Source organism: Cavia porcellus, unplaced genomic scaffold (assembly GCF_034190915.1).
Source record: "Cavia porcellus strain 051 isolate PalLab524CR breed Dunkin Hartley unplaced genomic scaffold, mCavPor4.1 scaffold_22, whole genome shotgun sequence".
In the NCBI taxonomy this organism is placed as follows: domain Eukaryota; kingdom Metazoa; phylum Chordata; class Mammalia; order Rodentia; family Caviidae; genus Cavia; species Cavia porcellus.
This window is the reverse complement of record NW_026947505.1, coordinates 36,296,727-36,314,284: the sequence shown is the minus strand read 5'-3', so window position 1 is coordinate 36,314,284 and position 17,558 is coordinate 36,296,727. Positions and strand designations below refer to the sequence as shown.

The 17,558-nt window shown below is 39.8% G+C and overlaps 2 protein-coding genes across 3 annotated transcripts in view; both read right to left on the bottom strand.

Annotated features, from left to right (window-relative positions):
* Mpc1 (mitochondrial pyruvate carrier 1) overlaps positions 1 to 17,558 on the bottom strand; it is a 506,120-nt gene that overhangs the window by 368,090 nt on the left and 120,472 nt on the right. The window lies entirely within an intron of this gene.
* Rps6ka2 (ribosomal protein S6 kinase A2) overlaps positions 1 to 17,558 on the bottom strand; it is a 370,448-nt gene that overhangs the window by 312,411 nt on the left and 40,479 nt on the right. Inside the window, exon 1 of one of the 2 annotated variants that reach the window (XM_063233075.1) lies at positions 6,968 to 7,075. The exons of the other annotated variant lie outside the window; for it this stretch is intronic. Within the exon in view, the coding sequence (XP_063089145.1) occupies positions 6,968 to 7,060 (93 nt within the window). The 5' untranslated portion in view covers positions 7,061 to 7,075. Of the gene's footprint in view, positions 1 to 6,967; positions 7,076 to 17,558 lie in introns of those variants that run through there. 2 annotated transcript variants of the gene reach the window in all.

Below are 17,558 nucleotides of genomic sequence, written 5' to 3'. Positions count from 1 at the left end.
TAGGTCTGTTATGACTGGCTTCTCTCACTCAGCATAATACCTATAAGGTTCATCCACATTGCAGTCTGTATTAGTATACTATTTAATTCCTTTTTATGGCTGTTTCCTATTCCATGTGCATGCAGAGCACAATTTGTCTATCCATTCATCCACTGATGGATACCTGCACTGTTTCCACCTTTGAGCTGCTGTAAGTGATCATTTAATATGTGTTTTCATACTGATTTGTGTACTTTCTTTAATCTGGGGTAGGAGTGGAATTTTTGGAGCACATGGGGCTTTTTAGGTGGTCGCTTGCCAGTTGCACTTTTTTTTTTTTTTGAGTAATGCTTATCCATGTCCTTCATCCACTTTTTACTTGAACTGTTTGTCAGTGGCTCAGGCATAGACTGTACACAGGGAAGGAGGATGCGCCTAGGAGGTCAGGAGTTGGAACGGAGACTGCAGCAAACAGTGAAGGGGTGTGAGAGCCTGGTGCCTACCCCCAGTCAATCAAGAGAGGAAAAAGGATGAGTACGTACCTTGTCCTGGGCTTGTGTTAGAAATATAACATCTTTAAGTTGTTCCCTGATAATCAAAATGTCAGACCTGACCCTTCCAGGAGTTTGGGTGTGAATGCATAGTGGCAGCATGGTCCAAGTTGAGGTTTGCCATGACAGTTGGTCTTGTGTAAGGAGCAGTCTGTGCTCCCTGGCAGAAACAAACATAAGACTTCTCTGGGGAATGTGATCCACAATAGGCAAGAAGAGTGCACAGACAGAGCAAGGGCCCTCAGTCACACTCAAAACCAGAAGTCTCAAAATCCCAATGTGGCAAAGCTTTGAAAAAGCAAAGTGTGAGCCAAGAATTTCAGATAGCAGAAAAGCAATACTCAAGAAAATATAAACTAAGTGTTTTATTATAAAATCATAAAAGACACAGTAAAAGAAAGAGATGTAGGGGCTGGGGATTTAGCTCAGCGACATAAGCACCTGCTTTGCAAGCAGGCGGTCATGAGTTCGATTCCCGATACCAATTTTAAAAAAGCAAACAAGAAAGAAAGAGATGTAGGGGCTGGGGATTTAGCTCAGCGACATAAGCACCTGCTTTGCAAGCAGGCGGTCATGAGTTCGATTCCCGATACCAATTTTAAAAAAGCAAACAAGAAAGAAAGAGATGTAAACAAGCTAGAATGAATAAAATAAAACTGATAAAATAAAATTGATTGTACATATAACTTAGTTTCCATAAAATCCAAAAGATTTCACTAAGAATTTACTAATCCCTATAAGACAGGGTAAAAAGGTTAGCAGCTGGCCAGCTTAATATTTAAAATGCAATGCTGTTTTTGTGCACCAACAGCAAATAATTTTAAAACACAGCATTTGCAATTGAGAAAAAGAGAAGAAACATGAAAGATGTAAAAGAATAAATCTAGGTGAGTAGCTAGCATGAGCTGGAAGGAAAAGCAAGCAGCCCTGCCCCATGAGCCTGGTCACCATCAGGGCCCTGTAGCCCACCACGTGGGCCTGAAGAACCGGCCAACCACACCTCAGAGAAGCTGTGCATGTCTGGAGAACCCCACCCCCTCCCCAGGAACTGAGGATAGGAGAAACTCATGTGCCTGAACCATTCCCCTATACTGTGGACAGGTAGCCACTGTGGGAAGCTCCCAAGACCCCACAACTGGCTCAAACAGAGGAAACCAGGAAAACGACAAGACAAAAGAGCAAAACTCAATCTCTGACCTCCAGCCCACACAGAAAAGCCCAGGAGAAATAAACATGGAAGAAATTGGAATTTACACACCTGAAATTTCTGAAATGATGGTAATTAAGTAAAAAAAATTACTTCATGAGGCTGTAAAAGAAATCAGATTGAAACTAATATCTCAAGTAAAGGAAGAAATGACAAACATAATGAAAGACTTGCTGAGTGTACCTAAAGAAGATACATATTTTTAAAAATTGAGGAGCATGGGAAGATAAAGGAGACCTTGAATGAGCAATATAGGGAAGAATTGGAATGCATAAAACAGATTCAGAGATATCCAGCAAATTAAAAACTCCATTGAGAGCTGGCAAAACCACTTGAAAGCAACTTAAAATAGATTCTCAGACCCTGAAGACAGGATTGTAGCTAGTTATAACAAAAGGAAAGATCTCTTAAAATAACAAGGAACCAAGAAATAACAATTCAACAGCTGCCAGATGATGAAAGAAAAATAATTCAGTCCTGATAGGTGTCAGCAAGAAAAAAGCAGAGGCCAACACAAATGACATAAAAAGAATATTTACAGAATAGAAAATTTCCCAAACATGGGAAAAGGATCTTACACATATAGATAAGTGAGGTATACAGAACTCCAATTAACCATTACCAAAATAAATCTACACCCAGACATATAATAATAAAGATCTCAGGAATTCAGTACAAGAACAGAATATTAAAATCTGTTAGAGAAAAGAAACAGATCACTATAAAGCAAGATCCATCAGAATCATGACAAACTCCTCAGCACAAGCCATCAAGTCAAGAAGACCTTGGAGTAAAGTATTGCAAGTCCTGAAAGAAAATAACTTCCAGCCCAGATCATTGTACCCTGAAAAAATGTCCTTCAAAATTAATAGAGAAATAAAATACTTCCATGACTAAGAATAACTGAAGGAATTCATGACCACCAAACCAACCCTACTAAGGCTACTGAAGGACATTCTAGAGAGAGATAAAAATAACCATTATTCTAGGAACAGCGGCAGAGAGAGATTGCCAAGTGGGGCAGGCAATTGAATGGAGGAAGAAGGAGCCAAAGCAGGAAAATAGCAAGGCAGAGACGAACCAGTGCATGCTGGCCAAAAGCATTAATGTAGATGGCCTCCATTCACCAATAAAAGCAAACACAGGCAAAGTGGATCAAGAAATAAGATCCAGCAATATGTGATATACAAGAAGCATTTAACTCAAAAGGAAATTCATAGACCAAAAATCAAAGGAGAGAAGAAATGCTCCATGTGATAGAGAACCAGAGAAAGGCTTGTCCATCAACCACAGATTAGATATGATACGGCATTTTTATATAATGGAAAGCTACTCAGCTATAAAGAGGGATAATCATGAGGCTCTTGTAGGTAAATGACGCAACTTGAGATCATGTTTATGGGTGAAATGGTTTGAAATCACATGGGTGAAAATCATGTTATCTCTCGTATAAAAAAAACTGAAGGAGTTAGTGGGATCCCAAATGTACAATAGATATTATGAAAGTGAAAAGGGAGGAAAAGTCTAAAAAGGGCAGGTAGTAGCCATTGTCCGTGTCCTACTACCTTATTTTGAAACCCTGGATTGTTCTTTTTTTTTATTTTATCGTGTTTCATTTTGTTTGATTTTTATCATGTCTTATGGTATAGGCAGCTACTCTGAAGACAAGAGGCATTCTGGTGGCTATTACTGATTTCCTATTATCTTGTTTTGAAGTCCTGTACTGTGTTCACTGTTTTGTCTTGATGGGTTCTATTCTGTTTTATTTTGCTTGGTTTTATTCTCTTTAAATTTTAAAAAAACAAAAATACATAGTTTTTAAAATAAATATGGTGAACTTCAGAAAAATACCAAAATTGATAATGATAAATATATTCAAGATTCTTAAGATGGTAAAAATGTTAAATCAAGCTATGAATTTGATTTAATAATAATATATGCAAAAAGGACTCACTTTTTTCTCACTTGAACTCAGTATTGAAGATTGAAGAACAGCGACTACTACCCTAAAGGGAGAAGCAGGAAACACCTTCCAGGCAGAAGCCAGAATTCAGTGTAATATCACAGAAACTAAATGTGTGAATGAAAGCTGGGCGTGGTGGTGCACGGGTAAAGTTCGAGGTGTCCCTGAAGGTTTTAGGTCCAGTTACCTACCAAAGTCAATATAGAATACTATCTAGGGATATTCTAGTTCATTTCTGAATGTTTAAGTTACTTACAAGATGCTACACACTGAATGAGGGAAAAACGTTTATCCCCAGGAAATCAGAAGCAGACTGGCCTCAAGGTTCTCTGAGAACACTCTAGACTTCAGAGACAGACTTCACAGACTGTCATGGCTTGTATCTAGATGTCTCCCCAAAGCCTCATCTACTCATGAATGAGACTTTTCAGAGCTGGTTAGAGTAAGAGCATGTAACACTGGGATTCAGGGTATGTGGCACTAAATTAGTTTACTGGTTGAAATTACCATAATTCTGAGTGTAGATAATGAGGAGGACCCTCTGGTATGGGTGGCACCATTCTTGTAAGCCTGAAAGGGATAAAAGGGAAAGGGAGGTTTGCTTCACTGCTGCTTCTGTTGCTACCGTTTGCTGCTTCCTGCCTCCTTGCCATGGGCTGTTTCTCCTCTGACACATCCCTGGGCCACACAGCCCTGTCTTGAAGCCAGCTGACCATGGACCAAAACCTCTACATACTGTGAGCAGAAATAAACCTTTTCTCCTGTAACTTGTAGGTATCAAATATTTTGTCTCAGCAATGAGAAAAGTAACTAAGACACAGCTCAAGAATCTGCACCCAATAAATCCTTATTCCAACTTGGACAACAAACCTGTCTTCTCAATTTACCATCAGGTACTTGCCCCGAAAAATCATGTTTAAAAATGTACTCATCTAATAAGCCTTAGGTCAAAATAAAGAACTAAAAGAGTTTACAAAAAGTAGACCAGTCAAGCACAGAGTTGATTGAGAATATTGTTAATATACCTATAAAAATTAAGTCACATGACAGAAAATAATATTATTGTTAAAAAGGCAATAAAGTTATGTATGTGACAACACAGATGTAAAGATATATCCACCAAAACTTCAAGTGGCAGAGAGAACAGAAGGAAGAGGGTAAAATTCTTACTTCCTAGAATACCGGAACTTTATAGTGATAATAAACAACATGTTTAAACTATTCCTTTTAAACAGGTTCATACTTCACATCACTGAAAGAAAAAAAAAATACTAAAAACATCACCAACAAAAGATGACAAAATGGAAATAAATTGCACCATGTTAAATTTTTAGCAATTGTATTCTAACATAAATAGTTTTGGTTAGCTCTTTCATGCTTAGTTTGGGTTACTTTTGTCAGTTGGATTATAGTAATCGGCCCCTTTTCTGTTTTACCATTTCTCAACAGGACCACTAGAGGGCAGAAAAGGGAATGAAAAGCCAGAATCTCCGTGGGCGGTGCTGACGTCATTTCTAGTGTGGGTCTAAGAAGCCCAGCCAGCAATTCCCTGTGATGCTGCCCAGAGATATCCTGAGGTCTGAAAACTCAAACTAAGAATTACTATGTTCTTCTTAAATTAGCCTAGAAATGTTTTGCGGTAAAAAACTAAAATAAGCATGTTCACGTACAAATACACAAATCTTTTGTTCTATTAACTTCTAGTTTAGCCAAAGACAAGAGCCAATGTATGCAGATGTTTGTCACAGTGTTTTTCTTATAAAGGTAGAAAAATAGAGAATATTTAATAACAAAGGCTTATAAAAACAAAGTATGATATCACTATGGGGTCTAAACTCTATAGTTGTTAAAAATCATGCTCTTAAAGATATTTAAGAATTTTGGAGAACCTTGACAGCATTACTAAAAGCATGCTTTACTGTTATTCAATATCAGTAAATATATGGTGATGATGTAAACAGAAATATGCTGATGCTGATGATAAAGACCCGTGTAGATGCGCACACAGGTATGGCGGTAGCTAGTGGTGAGGTGAAACGCCCACTGTTAAAAGCAATGACTTTATATTTTGTTGCATTTAAAATGATTCTAAATGTTTATTCTTTTTTGTATTTTTCTCATTTTCTGTATTATAATAGGATCCTTTTAACTCTATGGGAAAAAGAAATATACATTATGTGTATTTATAAAACAAACAACACTCTTTTTAACACGTCAATGTCTTAAAAGTGTGACACCAAGTACATGTGTGATACTAATTCTGAAGATTGATAGGGGAAAGAAATCTTCAGATCTCTACAGTGTTTTCTTTATTGTGCTCTCAAAGCTACTTTATCTTTATAGGAGAAAATAGGGAAACTTTTAGACGCACAATTGCTTTTACTTCGAAAACCTACTTCAGTAAGACACTGGAACTGGTTCAGAGAGCAGGCACATAGTACAGGTGGCAGCAAAGGGTGTCACCCTAGAGGAGGCTTCTGCCCCCCAGCCTGGCTCCCTGCTGTGCCTCTGAGACAAATGAACCAATGGCCCTGCCTTCTCATCCCCGAGTTCTTCAGGATCGCACTCCAGTGGTACCCAGCAGCTAGACCGGCACAACATCCTACATTCCACTTGCTGTAAAGCCTCACTTGTCTTTCTTCAGCAAAACTATTTGCTTTTCCTGTGTGGCCTTTTATGCTTTATTCCTTTTCCTCTACTAAATTAAGGACATAAACCCAACTGTCTCCATCCCTTTGAGTTACTCACCAGAGTACTCTAAAGTGTATGCCCAGTGCATGTGTAAACAACCTATATTTCCTGATTAATTTGAATCTTGGTCACTTAATTTGTAGGCTCTAGTACTGATCTTACAAATGTAAAGAAGTTTTTCCTCCCCCCACGCTGCATTCTATCCTTCAGGGCTGTTCATAAACTGTGAGTCTTAAGCCCAAACTAAATGGTCATAGCGTGGGTTCATCCATTCAAACACAGTGGGGTGCAGTGGCAGGAATAGTCCATAGGTTGGAAAACGTAATTCCTTGTGATCACAGGTCCCACCACTGTGTCCCTGTGTCTCCTTCAGCTGTACAATCTACATCCCTAGGGAGGGAATCACTCCAGATCTGTGCAGAGGAAGCTCTGGGAAATGATAGAGGCAGGGGACACTCACAGAAATAAGAATGCCATTTAAGGTAGCTAAGTTATATATAATGCTGTGATCATTAATCCTTATTATTGACTTCATTGGATTAGGAAACACTTAGCAGATTAATAGAGTGTACTTACAGTTGTGTCCGAGAGGAGAGGATCATGGTGAATTCTGCAAAACAGAATTTTGCAGAATTGTTTTTCTTTTAGAGATAAGAAACCAAACTTCATCCACTGAGCACATAATCAACACCTTTCCTCTCTTCAGCCCAAAGAAGTGAGAGAATATGCAGGTGCTCATCTTAGAAGGTCATAGCCCAGTTTCCTTTCCACCAAAAAAAGAGAGAAGGGGGTGAGGGGAATGTGCTAAAGACAGCAGGAAGTGCTACAGCAAGTGTGAAGAGCTGCATTATCTTCTGTGCTCCTGCTTCTGTTCTTACTATAAAAATCCCTTACACACTTGCACATACTGAGATTGTGATTTTAGATAAATGAGCCCCTTCATCTCTACAGAGCTATACTTGAATAATATGGATCTCAGTGGCAAGTTAAAAAAAGGAGACATGGCCTTGGGTAATTACGGGTCATTTTTCTCTGGTGCTGTTCCTCTGTTTATTTTCCAGCAGCTATGAACTAAGCAACTTTGCTCCACATCCTTCCAGCATCACGATCCTGCCTTGAGGCAACTCACCATGGACTGAATCACCCCCAACCGTGAGCTAAATTAAACCTTACCTCCTTTAAGTTGTGGATGTTGGTATTGTGTCCAGCAACAGGATGCTGACTAATATAAAGAAGTTTTTTTTTAATCAATTGCATGGCATAATTATTACTTTACACCAAAACTGTTAATGTGGAGAAGGCCTTGAAGGATTGTTAGGTACAATCGTCTGGCCAAGACATATGAGAACTGAATTCTGGCTCTACCAGTGGGAGTTGAAAGGCATAAAAGGGCTGACAGGCTGGAAGGTAAAGGAACCAATCACAGTGGCTGCCACAATCACAGCCACTGGAGTAGAAGCCAGAGCAGCAAAGACAGAGCCCTGATCTGTTTGTCCTTGGTGGAAAGAAGCTAAGACAATGGGCATCTGAGAGGTGACATCACTGTCCCTTAGGGAGACTGGGAGGGCAGAGGGAGACTGGGCAGAAAGGAATTTGGGGAGTTGGTAAGTTTCCATCCAGTCACTTGTTCTCTGTCTTCTTATATAGTAATCAATGTCTGTTGTTAGCACTGAGCAATGTGCCTGTCCAATTCTCTAGGCAGGCCTATGCAAGAGGCCCCTCGGCTGTGGACAGCCCCATCCTGCTGCCTCACTCTGTTCACACTCACCAGCATGGAGCGGCTTCCAGAATGGGTTAGAGGTGACCTGAGAAGTGCATGAGGCTACTGCTTGGCAGCTGGCCTACACACCTGGGGTGTCTATGGGAGCACTCAGCTATTTCAAGTAGATAATTCTGGGTCTGGTGCCCAGGATTCTAGAGACATATTTCTGAGCAAACTCTCTAGACTTCTGGTGCTTTCCGAAAAAGGCATTACCAGGACTGCCCCAACAGTCCAGCAGAGTCTCTGTGCATCTGTCACAAATTGCTCACTGCAGTGTCATCTCTGATCCTGCAGACAATGGTCCTGCATCTAGAGATGATGCGCCCCCACTGCTGTGGTCCTCAGATTGGAGTAAGAGTAGATGCAAACCCAAAACCAGATGTGGCATCAACGTTTTTGAAGTGATTATCATTCCAAAATCCTTGATTTCCTAAGTCAGCTGTCTGAGAATCCCTTTGGCCACCTCTCACCTCACTGTCTCTATGTCCCCATGTACCTCAGCCCACCCAAACCCCAGTCAGTACATCTTCTAGGGTGCAGCCTCCCCACCACCACCATGTGGAGACCTCTGGTTGTATCCCGATGGCTGGGGACACAGTTCCGCAGCCAGAACAGCAGTTTTCACGTTTTCATTCCAAATAGCACTGAAGGAGACCCAGTCACATCGCCAGCTACTCAGGCTTTAGAACAAGACTTTCTAATAATCACCAGCTGGTTCTTGGCAAACCATTTGGAAGGAGTTCAAAACAATTGAATGACTTAATAGCAAATCTTTTCCCATTGCCATGCTTTATTCCTATTTATGTGTAACAAGTTTGCTTCAGGTTCTTAAAATGAAAACTAGAGAAAACAGTGATGCTTGGCCTTTCTTACCATAGGACAACTCCATGGTCACATGGCCCTAGGGAGGGACACCCGCATCATCACGTATATTGCATTTCCAATGATTTTAATTTTTATATTTCATTTTTATCAATTAAAATGTTTGTCTTCACTTCAGTCCAATGTAAACTAATTATGATGGTAATACAAAGAAATAATAGTTTCATGATTATAGAAAATTACATGTCAAAATTAATTTCAATCTATAAACAGATTTTTGTTGTTAAGAATAGGAAAGGAAATGAATAAAATATTTTTGAGCTCACAAAAAAATGTATCTGCCATACTGGCATAGTATTCCAAAGGAAGAGTAGAATGGGAATCTGAAACAAAAGGATAAAGAAGTCACAAAACAATTCATCACGCTCAGAAGAAAGCATCTTCTTGTATTTTGTAAAGGATGATAGATGGTAGGCAGTCAAATCACCATGGCAATTAGAGCCCACTGAAAACACTAGAGTGATGCAAGAGTTTAGCTTGAAATATCAATATTTTCTAAATGCCAGAAGATACACCCTCTCTAGCTAAGGAGACAAGGCATTTCTGTGGCCCAGATATCTGTGCCAACCCCGCCAAGGCCAGGAGGAGACAGAGAGATGAGGCTTTGAGTCTAGCACCTGAGGCATGTGCAGTAGCACCTTCCTCAGCATAATGGGCTTGTTTCAAAAAAGCAGGCACTTGATAATTTCTGGTGTGCCAAACACATCTGGTTCCTGGCAAATAGATTGCTCTGACTCATTAGGCTGGCGACTCAGTTCTTGGAAAATATGTAAAGCTCTGACTCACTGGAGTTCTAGATGAGAGGAAACAAGCAGTAAGGCCAACTCAGTGGTCCTGGTCCTAGAACAATAGAGTTTTGCTCTGTCCACAGTGTAACTGTCCTCTGCCTCCAGACCCAGGCCAGGTTGGGAGACAACCTGGCCCCAGACATCCAACAGCATCTGTCAGCTCTGCAGTCTGGACCCCTGATGATTAAGATGATTTAGATGGTTGAGATGATTAAGAAGAAAGAAGGGGGTGAGTGTGACCCTTCAATGTACATGTCTCTCCAAAATTCACATGTAAGGACTTAGACCTCAACAGGATTATAGTAAAAGATGGGAGCTTGGCACAGTAGCCCATAACCCCTCAACCCTGGGATGCTGAGATAAGAGAATCACAAGTCTGAATCCAGCCTGGGCACTGACTTTATCAAGAGCCTGTCTCAAATAAAACATTAAAAGGCCTGAGGACATAGCTCAGTGCAACGGCCCTGGGTTCAATCCCCGACACCCACACTCAAATAGTAGGAACTTCAGGAGGTAACCAAGGCATGGGGCCATTAAAGAAGGCTCAAGGGGAATTAAATCAGTCTTTCTGCCTTCATGTCCCTCTGTTACCTGAAGGCATAGAACTCATATCCTCTAGAAGATTCAGCAAAAAGGACCACTGGAAAGCAGGAGGCAGCCCTGTTCTAGCCGAATCGGCTAGTTTGACCTTGGACTTTGAAGTCTCCCAATTGTGAGAAATAAATTTCTGTTTCTTATATATTGCCTAGTCTTGGGAACTTTGTAACGGCTACAGAAGATTCAGAAGAACAGTGCATCTGCTAAATTACATCTGCAAGTATTTGTGTAACTGGTATATAGTCTGAGTGCTCTTGTCTCCCCAAAATTCCTATGCTGAAGCCTAACCCCAACATGATGGTATGAGGAGGCTTTGGGAAATGGTGAGGTTGAGAGTGTGGCCCCATGAATGAGATTAGTGCCCTTTCCAGAGAGGCCAGAGAGCTCCCTCACCATCTGCCATGTGAGGATGTAGCGAGAGGGCACCGTCTACGGGCCACAAAGTGGGCCTTACAGACACCAATCTGCTGGCGCCTCCATCTTGGACATCCAGTTTGTAAAACTCTGCATAAATTTTAGTTGTTTAGAAGCCACTTCTTCTACTGTGATTTGTTAGAACGGCTCAAATGGGCCAATTTGGCTGACATTTCTTTGCGTGAGATAACTTCAAGTGCAATTATTCCTAACCCAATAATTTGTCCCTGGAAATGTTTGTATGCCATGACAGGCACTGGAAATGTATGCTTGCAGTTTGCCCTGTAATTGCAAAGCAAATAAACAATGTAAAATAAGTGAAATATGATTCCTCATTTAAAGTAGGAAGACTCTAAAGTAAATAAAACTTCTACTTACAAAAAGAATGAGATTAGTGCCAGAGTTTTAGATGTAGCAGAAGTGAGACAGAAACTGAGAAATTCTCTAGGATTTCATGGACTCAAGTTTTCTGTGAAATGATAAAGAAAGTTGTAATATTAGCATTTTTGTAAATGGTTTTACTGAAAGTATAATGATGAGTTGTATAACTGTATCTAGTTTTAAAGAAATTGAGAGCACTTAAAAGGATTTGACACTCTAAATCTGTGAAAGACTTAATAAAGTCTGAAAGCAAGCCATAAAGTACAAAAAACAGTATCTAGGGGGGATGAAGACACTGCTGATAGAAGAGGAAAGGGTGGGGAAAGAAACAGAATATACAGAGAAGAGTTAGCAGAATTCTTAATGAATCAAATTGTAATCAGTATTATATCTAACTTTTAAAAGCTGAAAAGGTTTGTTTAAAATATTCTGTATACATACACACATGCATATAATTTTAAATCAGAGTATATTTCATTATGAAAAAAGTATTTTGAGAAATTGAATTAGTGGAATTTAAATGTTCTTTACTTATTAATCATATGAATAGCTTTTAATATATTAAAAGAGTAATTTAGAAGGAAATTATTTAATGGTCTCAATAGTGAGCAGTTTCAAAAAGACGGAGGACTTCATGTCCTTTTTAAAAAAATCAGATCAACCACTTTACAAATAAAGACAAAATAATTTATTTGCATATACCCATAATGTTAATTGCTATTATAGTTGCTATTTTAAAAATAATAACCTCTGTGATTAAGTAATATACAATAGATATTCTAAAATGATGATATGAGACCAATTAGAATAATTTTTAAAATCTATACAAATTTTCTGTCATGCCTTTGACCAATCCTTCTTGAACAGTGGGTACCAAATTTCTCTTCAGAGACAATTTAGACCCTGATGTTTTGTTCAAACTAACTGGGAAATAGGAAAATAGAATGTTAAACAGAGACTCAGAAATTATCCTCTACACTCACTAAATATCCCTCAGAGGAAAAGTTGAAAGTATTTTGAGAAATGAAGATTCCATGCATAAACTGTACAGGGAGCTGTATTTTTTAAGTCTGACATTTGATACTAGGACAGAGGACATACATTCTCATCGATGCAAATGTACACAAAAGTTTATATAATCTAAGTTTCATCGCTGTCCATAGTTTCTAAATCCTCCCACTGTATCAGAATGTTGGGCTGATAGACGAAGGGTTAAATAACTGCCTTTCCACAGCAGAGGTCAGTTTGCTTTGGTAAACAGAAATCCACACTGGCTAGACAAGTACTGGCTCTTGTCCACCTCACCAGGAAAGTCAATGTGGGGCTGACACGGTCAGGTACTAGTTTCTGGCATCACCTCCTTGGCCACGAGATCCCCAGGGTGCAATGGCTCTTTAGAGAGATGGAAGCAGCAAGAGGGCCTGTGAGACTATCTGCTCCCAGGCTGGATGGGCAGGTGACTCCTTCTAAACCATGAAGTAGATGCTAAGCAGGCAGCAAAATAAACCACCACCTGCCTGGAGCACCAAACCCCCAGAAGTAACCTACAAAAGGAAGTTTGGCAGCCAGGGGGCAGGGATGGTCCTGTAAAACCCAGGCAACACCATGGAAAATATTGGTTCCAACCAGGCCCTGAATGCTTGGCTGACTCCTTACATTTCAACAAAACCAATTTCCACCTGTGAGCTTCACAGATTTGTCTACTAGGAAATTCCAAGAGAGTGGGTCCATAACTCTCATCATGTGATTCACAGTAACAAAGAATAAGATATTTTAATTTACATACAATTAAAAAATTGCAGGCTGGGAATTTAGTTCAGTGGCATAAGCACCTGCCTGGCAAACACAAGGTCATGAGTTCAAGTCCTGGTAGCAAAAAATAAATAAACAAACAAATAAATAAAACCATTAAAAAATTGCCCCTAGATTTTGCATAGCTGTATTTCTAAGCCAATTTTTAAATTAATTTAAAAACAGCAACTCCCCTGGGAATGATCAAAATGATAGAAAATTAGTTTTAAGATGTTAGAGGGTGGCTAAATGCAAGGCTGTTATCAAACTGCAGCCAAAATGTGCTAATGTCTTTTTATTCTCTTCTGCAGAACCAGATAAAATTGTTAAAATGTGAACCTACAAAAACTTTCTGATCAACGGGTTTAGAAACCTGTCAGCTTTTGAAAGTTCCTAATGATGTTACTGTTGATTTGATAACATTTACTAGCTTTTATCTTTGGTTTTTAGAATTTAAATAATACAATGTAAAATAATTAAAACTATAATAATATATAAATTAATAAAAATGAAGTTAATGAAAACAGTTATAAAATAATTAACAAAATTCATTAATAAAATTAGTTAATAAAGCTAGAGTTATTATTTATTTAACAAAACTAGAGTTAACATTAAAACTTCTTCTTGAAAGGTAAATAATGGCCCTCAGGCCCATAAAAATGGAGTTCTGGGAGTGATCTAAGTATTGTTTAGAGCATTTTATAATCTTCTAGGTATTGAAGATCTTGTGTTTGTCTTTTGTCATCTTTTATTGTTATTGTTGATTAATTAAAAAATGCTATACTTTTAATAACATACATTCGTATTTTCTGGTATTGCTCAAGAGAAGATTAAAATTCACCCTCAGTGATCTGAATGCCTCTATTAAAAAGATGTACAATCTGGATTGACAAAGATAATACAAAGCATCCCCAAATTCTTCAGTTTTAATTCAGGGGAAAGAGACTGGCAGTAACATCTCAGAAGAAAGTACACTAACAGTTAAGCTTTTTCTTTGTCTTTCCTCTTGAGACATCATCATTTAAAAAAAAAAAAAAGAGGTACAGGAATGTTCCTGCAAAGACAGTGTAGCAGGAAGCAGAGGTATAGAGATCTACCTCTCACCTGGACAACAGCCTCACAGGTGGAGTGAGTTTGGAGCTCAGGCGCCTCTGAAGATCACACTCTGGAGAAGGACTTGGAAGACAATGGGGTGAACTGGTCACCCTCAGCTCCAGCTTTATGGAGGCAGTTCCTGGAGTAACCTGCACACCTGCTGGGTGTAGGGGCTCTGCCCTCCCTTGATTGGGAGCTATGCTGTGTTACATCACAGAGGCCAGTTGCTGCTGCTCCCATGACTGCACATCCCATCTTCTGGCTGAAGTAACTCCCTGGAGATTTGAAGGGCTGTCACATTTTCCCACTTCAGTTCTTCTCTTACCTCCCCATTTGGGTGCCAGACATTGAAGATTATAATATTAAAACACAACCACAGATACAAGGAAAATTAGAAAGTAACTATGCATGCTCGTGGGAAGGCTGATATTCAGCAAAGACCCAGAAAGATCTTAAATTTATTCTCAGGCTGTATGTGACACAGGAACAGCCTACAGCAACTCTTTAAAAATATAGAAAACTCTAGGAAAGGTTGAAAAATTCATTCCCAGAAGCTTCCCAAATTTGATGAAAGACATGAATATAAACACTCAAAATGTTCCAACAAACTCTTTTTGTGAGTTCAGAAGTTCACACTAAATGATGCATTAAAATCAAACTGTTGAAAGAGAAAGGCAAAATTTTTAAAGCAGCAAAATAGAAGTGACTCACATGTACTGAGATTTCCCAATAAAATTCTTAGGCTTCTCATCATAAATTTTGGTAGCCAGAAGCAATAGGCAGAAATGATTAGAGTGCTAAAGAAAACCATAAATCCTATATCCAGCAAAACTATCAGAAGGAAATGAAGAAATTTTGATAAATAAAAGCAATAATCCCAGCACTTGGGAGGCTGAGATAAGAGGACTGCCATGAGTTTGAGGCTAGCCTGGGCTATATAGTGAGTTCAGGACAAGCCTGAACTACATAAAGAGACACCGTCAAAAAAAAAAAAAAAAAAAAAAAAAAAGAAAAGAAAATCAAAGGAAATTCATTATCACTGGACCTACCAAACTTTTAAAAACAATCTAAATCCAAATTTTTACAAAAACTTTGAAGGGGGCCCTTCCCTAACACATTCTATAAAGCCAGCATTACCACAGTGCCAAAGTCAGATGAAGACTAGGAAAACAAAAACAAACAAACAAAAAAACTACAGACTGACACTCTTTATGACATTGATGCAAAAATCCTCAATAGAACAGCTGTAATCTGGCCAGCAGCATGTAAAAAGAACTATATGCAAAGGCCCAGTGAGGTTCACTCTGGGATATAGTTATGGTCTGAGCATTGGAAGAAATGCACAAAAATTCTGTCTCGCAAAGTGCTCATCCCAGCTGAGGCTGATTGACTATGATGAGGCACTGCCTGCAAATAAATGTCTACCTCCAATCTGTTGGAGCTATGCTTTTTACATGTCTGCACTTTTACTTAGTGAGTTCACAGCCCTGAGTGGATGGCTACAGGGCTTCCCAGGGACTCTAAGCACAACAAGGCTGTGAGGAGCCTTGTAGAAATTGCACATGGTAAAGCACTGTGCTCAGGCACAGGTGAGCATATTGAATATGATGTCTTTGAATAGAAAAGCCCGAAGTAAGATTCTGCACTGACTGGCACATATCAGTGCTGTGAATAGAGGCCAGGAGAGCTCATGCCACAATTGCTTAGGAGCAACGGTTCAGTATTCAGTAATTCTTTGTGGCAACTTTATAGAAAATAAGTGTGGCGAATAGAGAGAATTGACTGTACCCATCAATGCTGGAGCTTTGTTTCATTTGGAAAAAGATCTGCAGCCCAACCCATAGAACTGAGAAGTTGCCTCCTCAGAGCTTTAAATAGGCTTCTAAATATACCTAAAAGTGATTATAAAATAAATCACTTTTATTTTTAGTGCTAGGGATGGAACTCAGGGTCTTTCACATGTTCAGCAGGTGCTCTGCCTCTCCCAACACTCCCAGCCCTGAACCAGTCTCTTCTACACTGAGTGAGTGAGAGAGCATCAGTCCTGGGGAAGAAAGCACATACTGTGTGCCCCACAGTGGCACAGCTGACACAGGATTGTGTGCAGTGTCACCATGATTGCATCTCAGGTGGCTGCTTAATTCCATCCTCATGAGATCACTGACGATGAGTCTCACCAGTCAGAGACAAAATGCAATTTCCTGGCCACATCTTTGTGTGGCTGCTATGACCACGTTCAGCAGGTAGACCCCCCTTCATGGACATGTCCCTGTCCTCCTTTGGTACCTACAAGCTACTGTGCACAAGGTCCAAGCAGGGCTCAGGCTGGCATGGGAACTGGCTTGTGGTGGCCCATAGGAAGACCAGTTGCCATGCCCATGAACTGACTGTTCATGCTGCCGTGGAAACAGGATGAGTGTTTCCTAAATTTGCATCACTGGGTGACACTGCTGGGAGTGTATGCAATGGAGTCCAAGGTGAGTTTGTTGAGAACAGGTACTTGTCACTACCCAAGAAACCACACCAGGCCCCTCATGCTCACAATGGGAGGAGCATGCATAAACTCTGAACCTTTAAAAGCACAGTACCCTCAGGATGACAGAATCAAAATTTACTAATTTGTTACTAGTATTTTGAATACACAAAACTTCATTTCACTCTTTTGGAAGAAATACATTTCCTGACCTTATAAAATAAGTCTAAAATGCCATTTTTGCAAATCTGAGTATCTAGCTCCTCCTTCCATTCTATGATGAAGAAAGAAAGTCCTGGTCAGTCATCTATTCCTTATAATCAAGTTATCATATATATAATTCTTCAAATAACTGCTCTCAAAATTAAAATTCACTTACAAGAAAGTAGTGTGAACATAATGCCTTCTTTCCCCTGTGACTCCAGAGTCCTCTGAAGGATATTTTGGTACCTCTTCAGGATGCTAATTATGAAGCTGAACAATAGTTACCAAGTGCATGTAGACTTGAAAAGGAACAGGAGGAACTTTGTATAGAACCTTCTCTCTCATGTCACCCTGGAAGGTGAGTGGAGGAGAGCAGGCATGGGGACCTCTCAGGTGCAGCTTTCAGGCCACCTCCCCTCCTGCCCCCACCATGGCACCTTTAAACAAAACATTCAGCTTGGATACCACTGAACAATGAGGCCTGCCTGGTACTCAGTGTGCCAAGGTGCCTGACAGGTGCTCTCAAAGCTCCACACCCCTGCACTCTCTAGCAGGATCCTGAACACTGTGGAAATCCTTGCTGCAGTGCCTGTGTTGGATGCCTGCCCTCTTTCCTTCCTGCTAGACTGTGGACAGCCAAATCTCCCTTCACTGGCTACTACCTCAGCCGCTTTCCCTGCATCTTCACATCTTGCTTCAGGAATAATTTTAAACTGAAATTTTGAAATATTTTTCAAGGAACCTGCTCATTTACATGTTTTCAAGCAACCTCATGAGCAG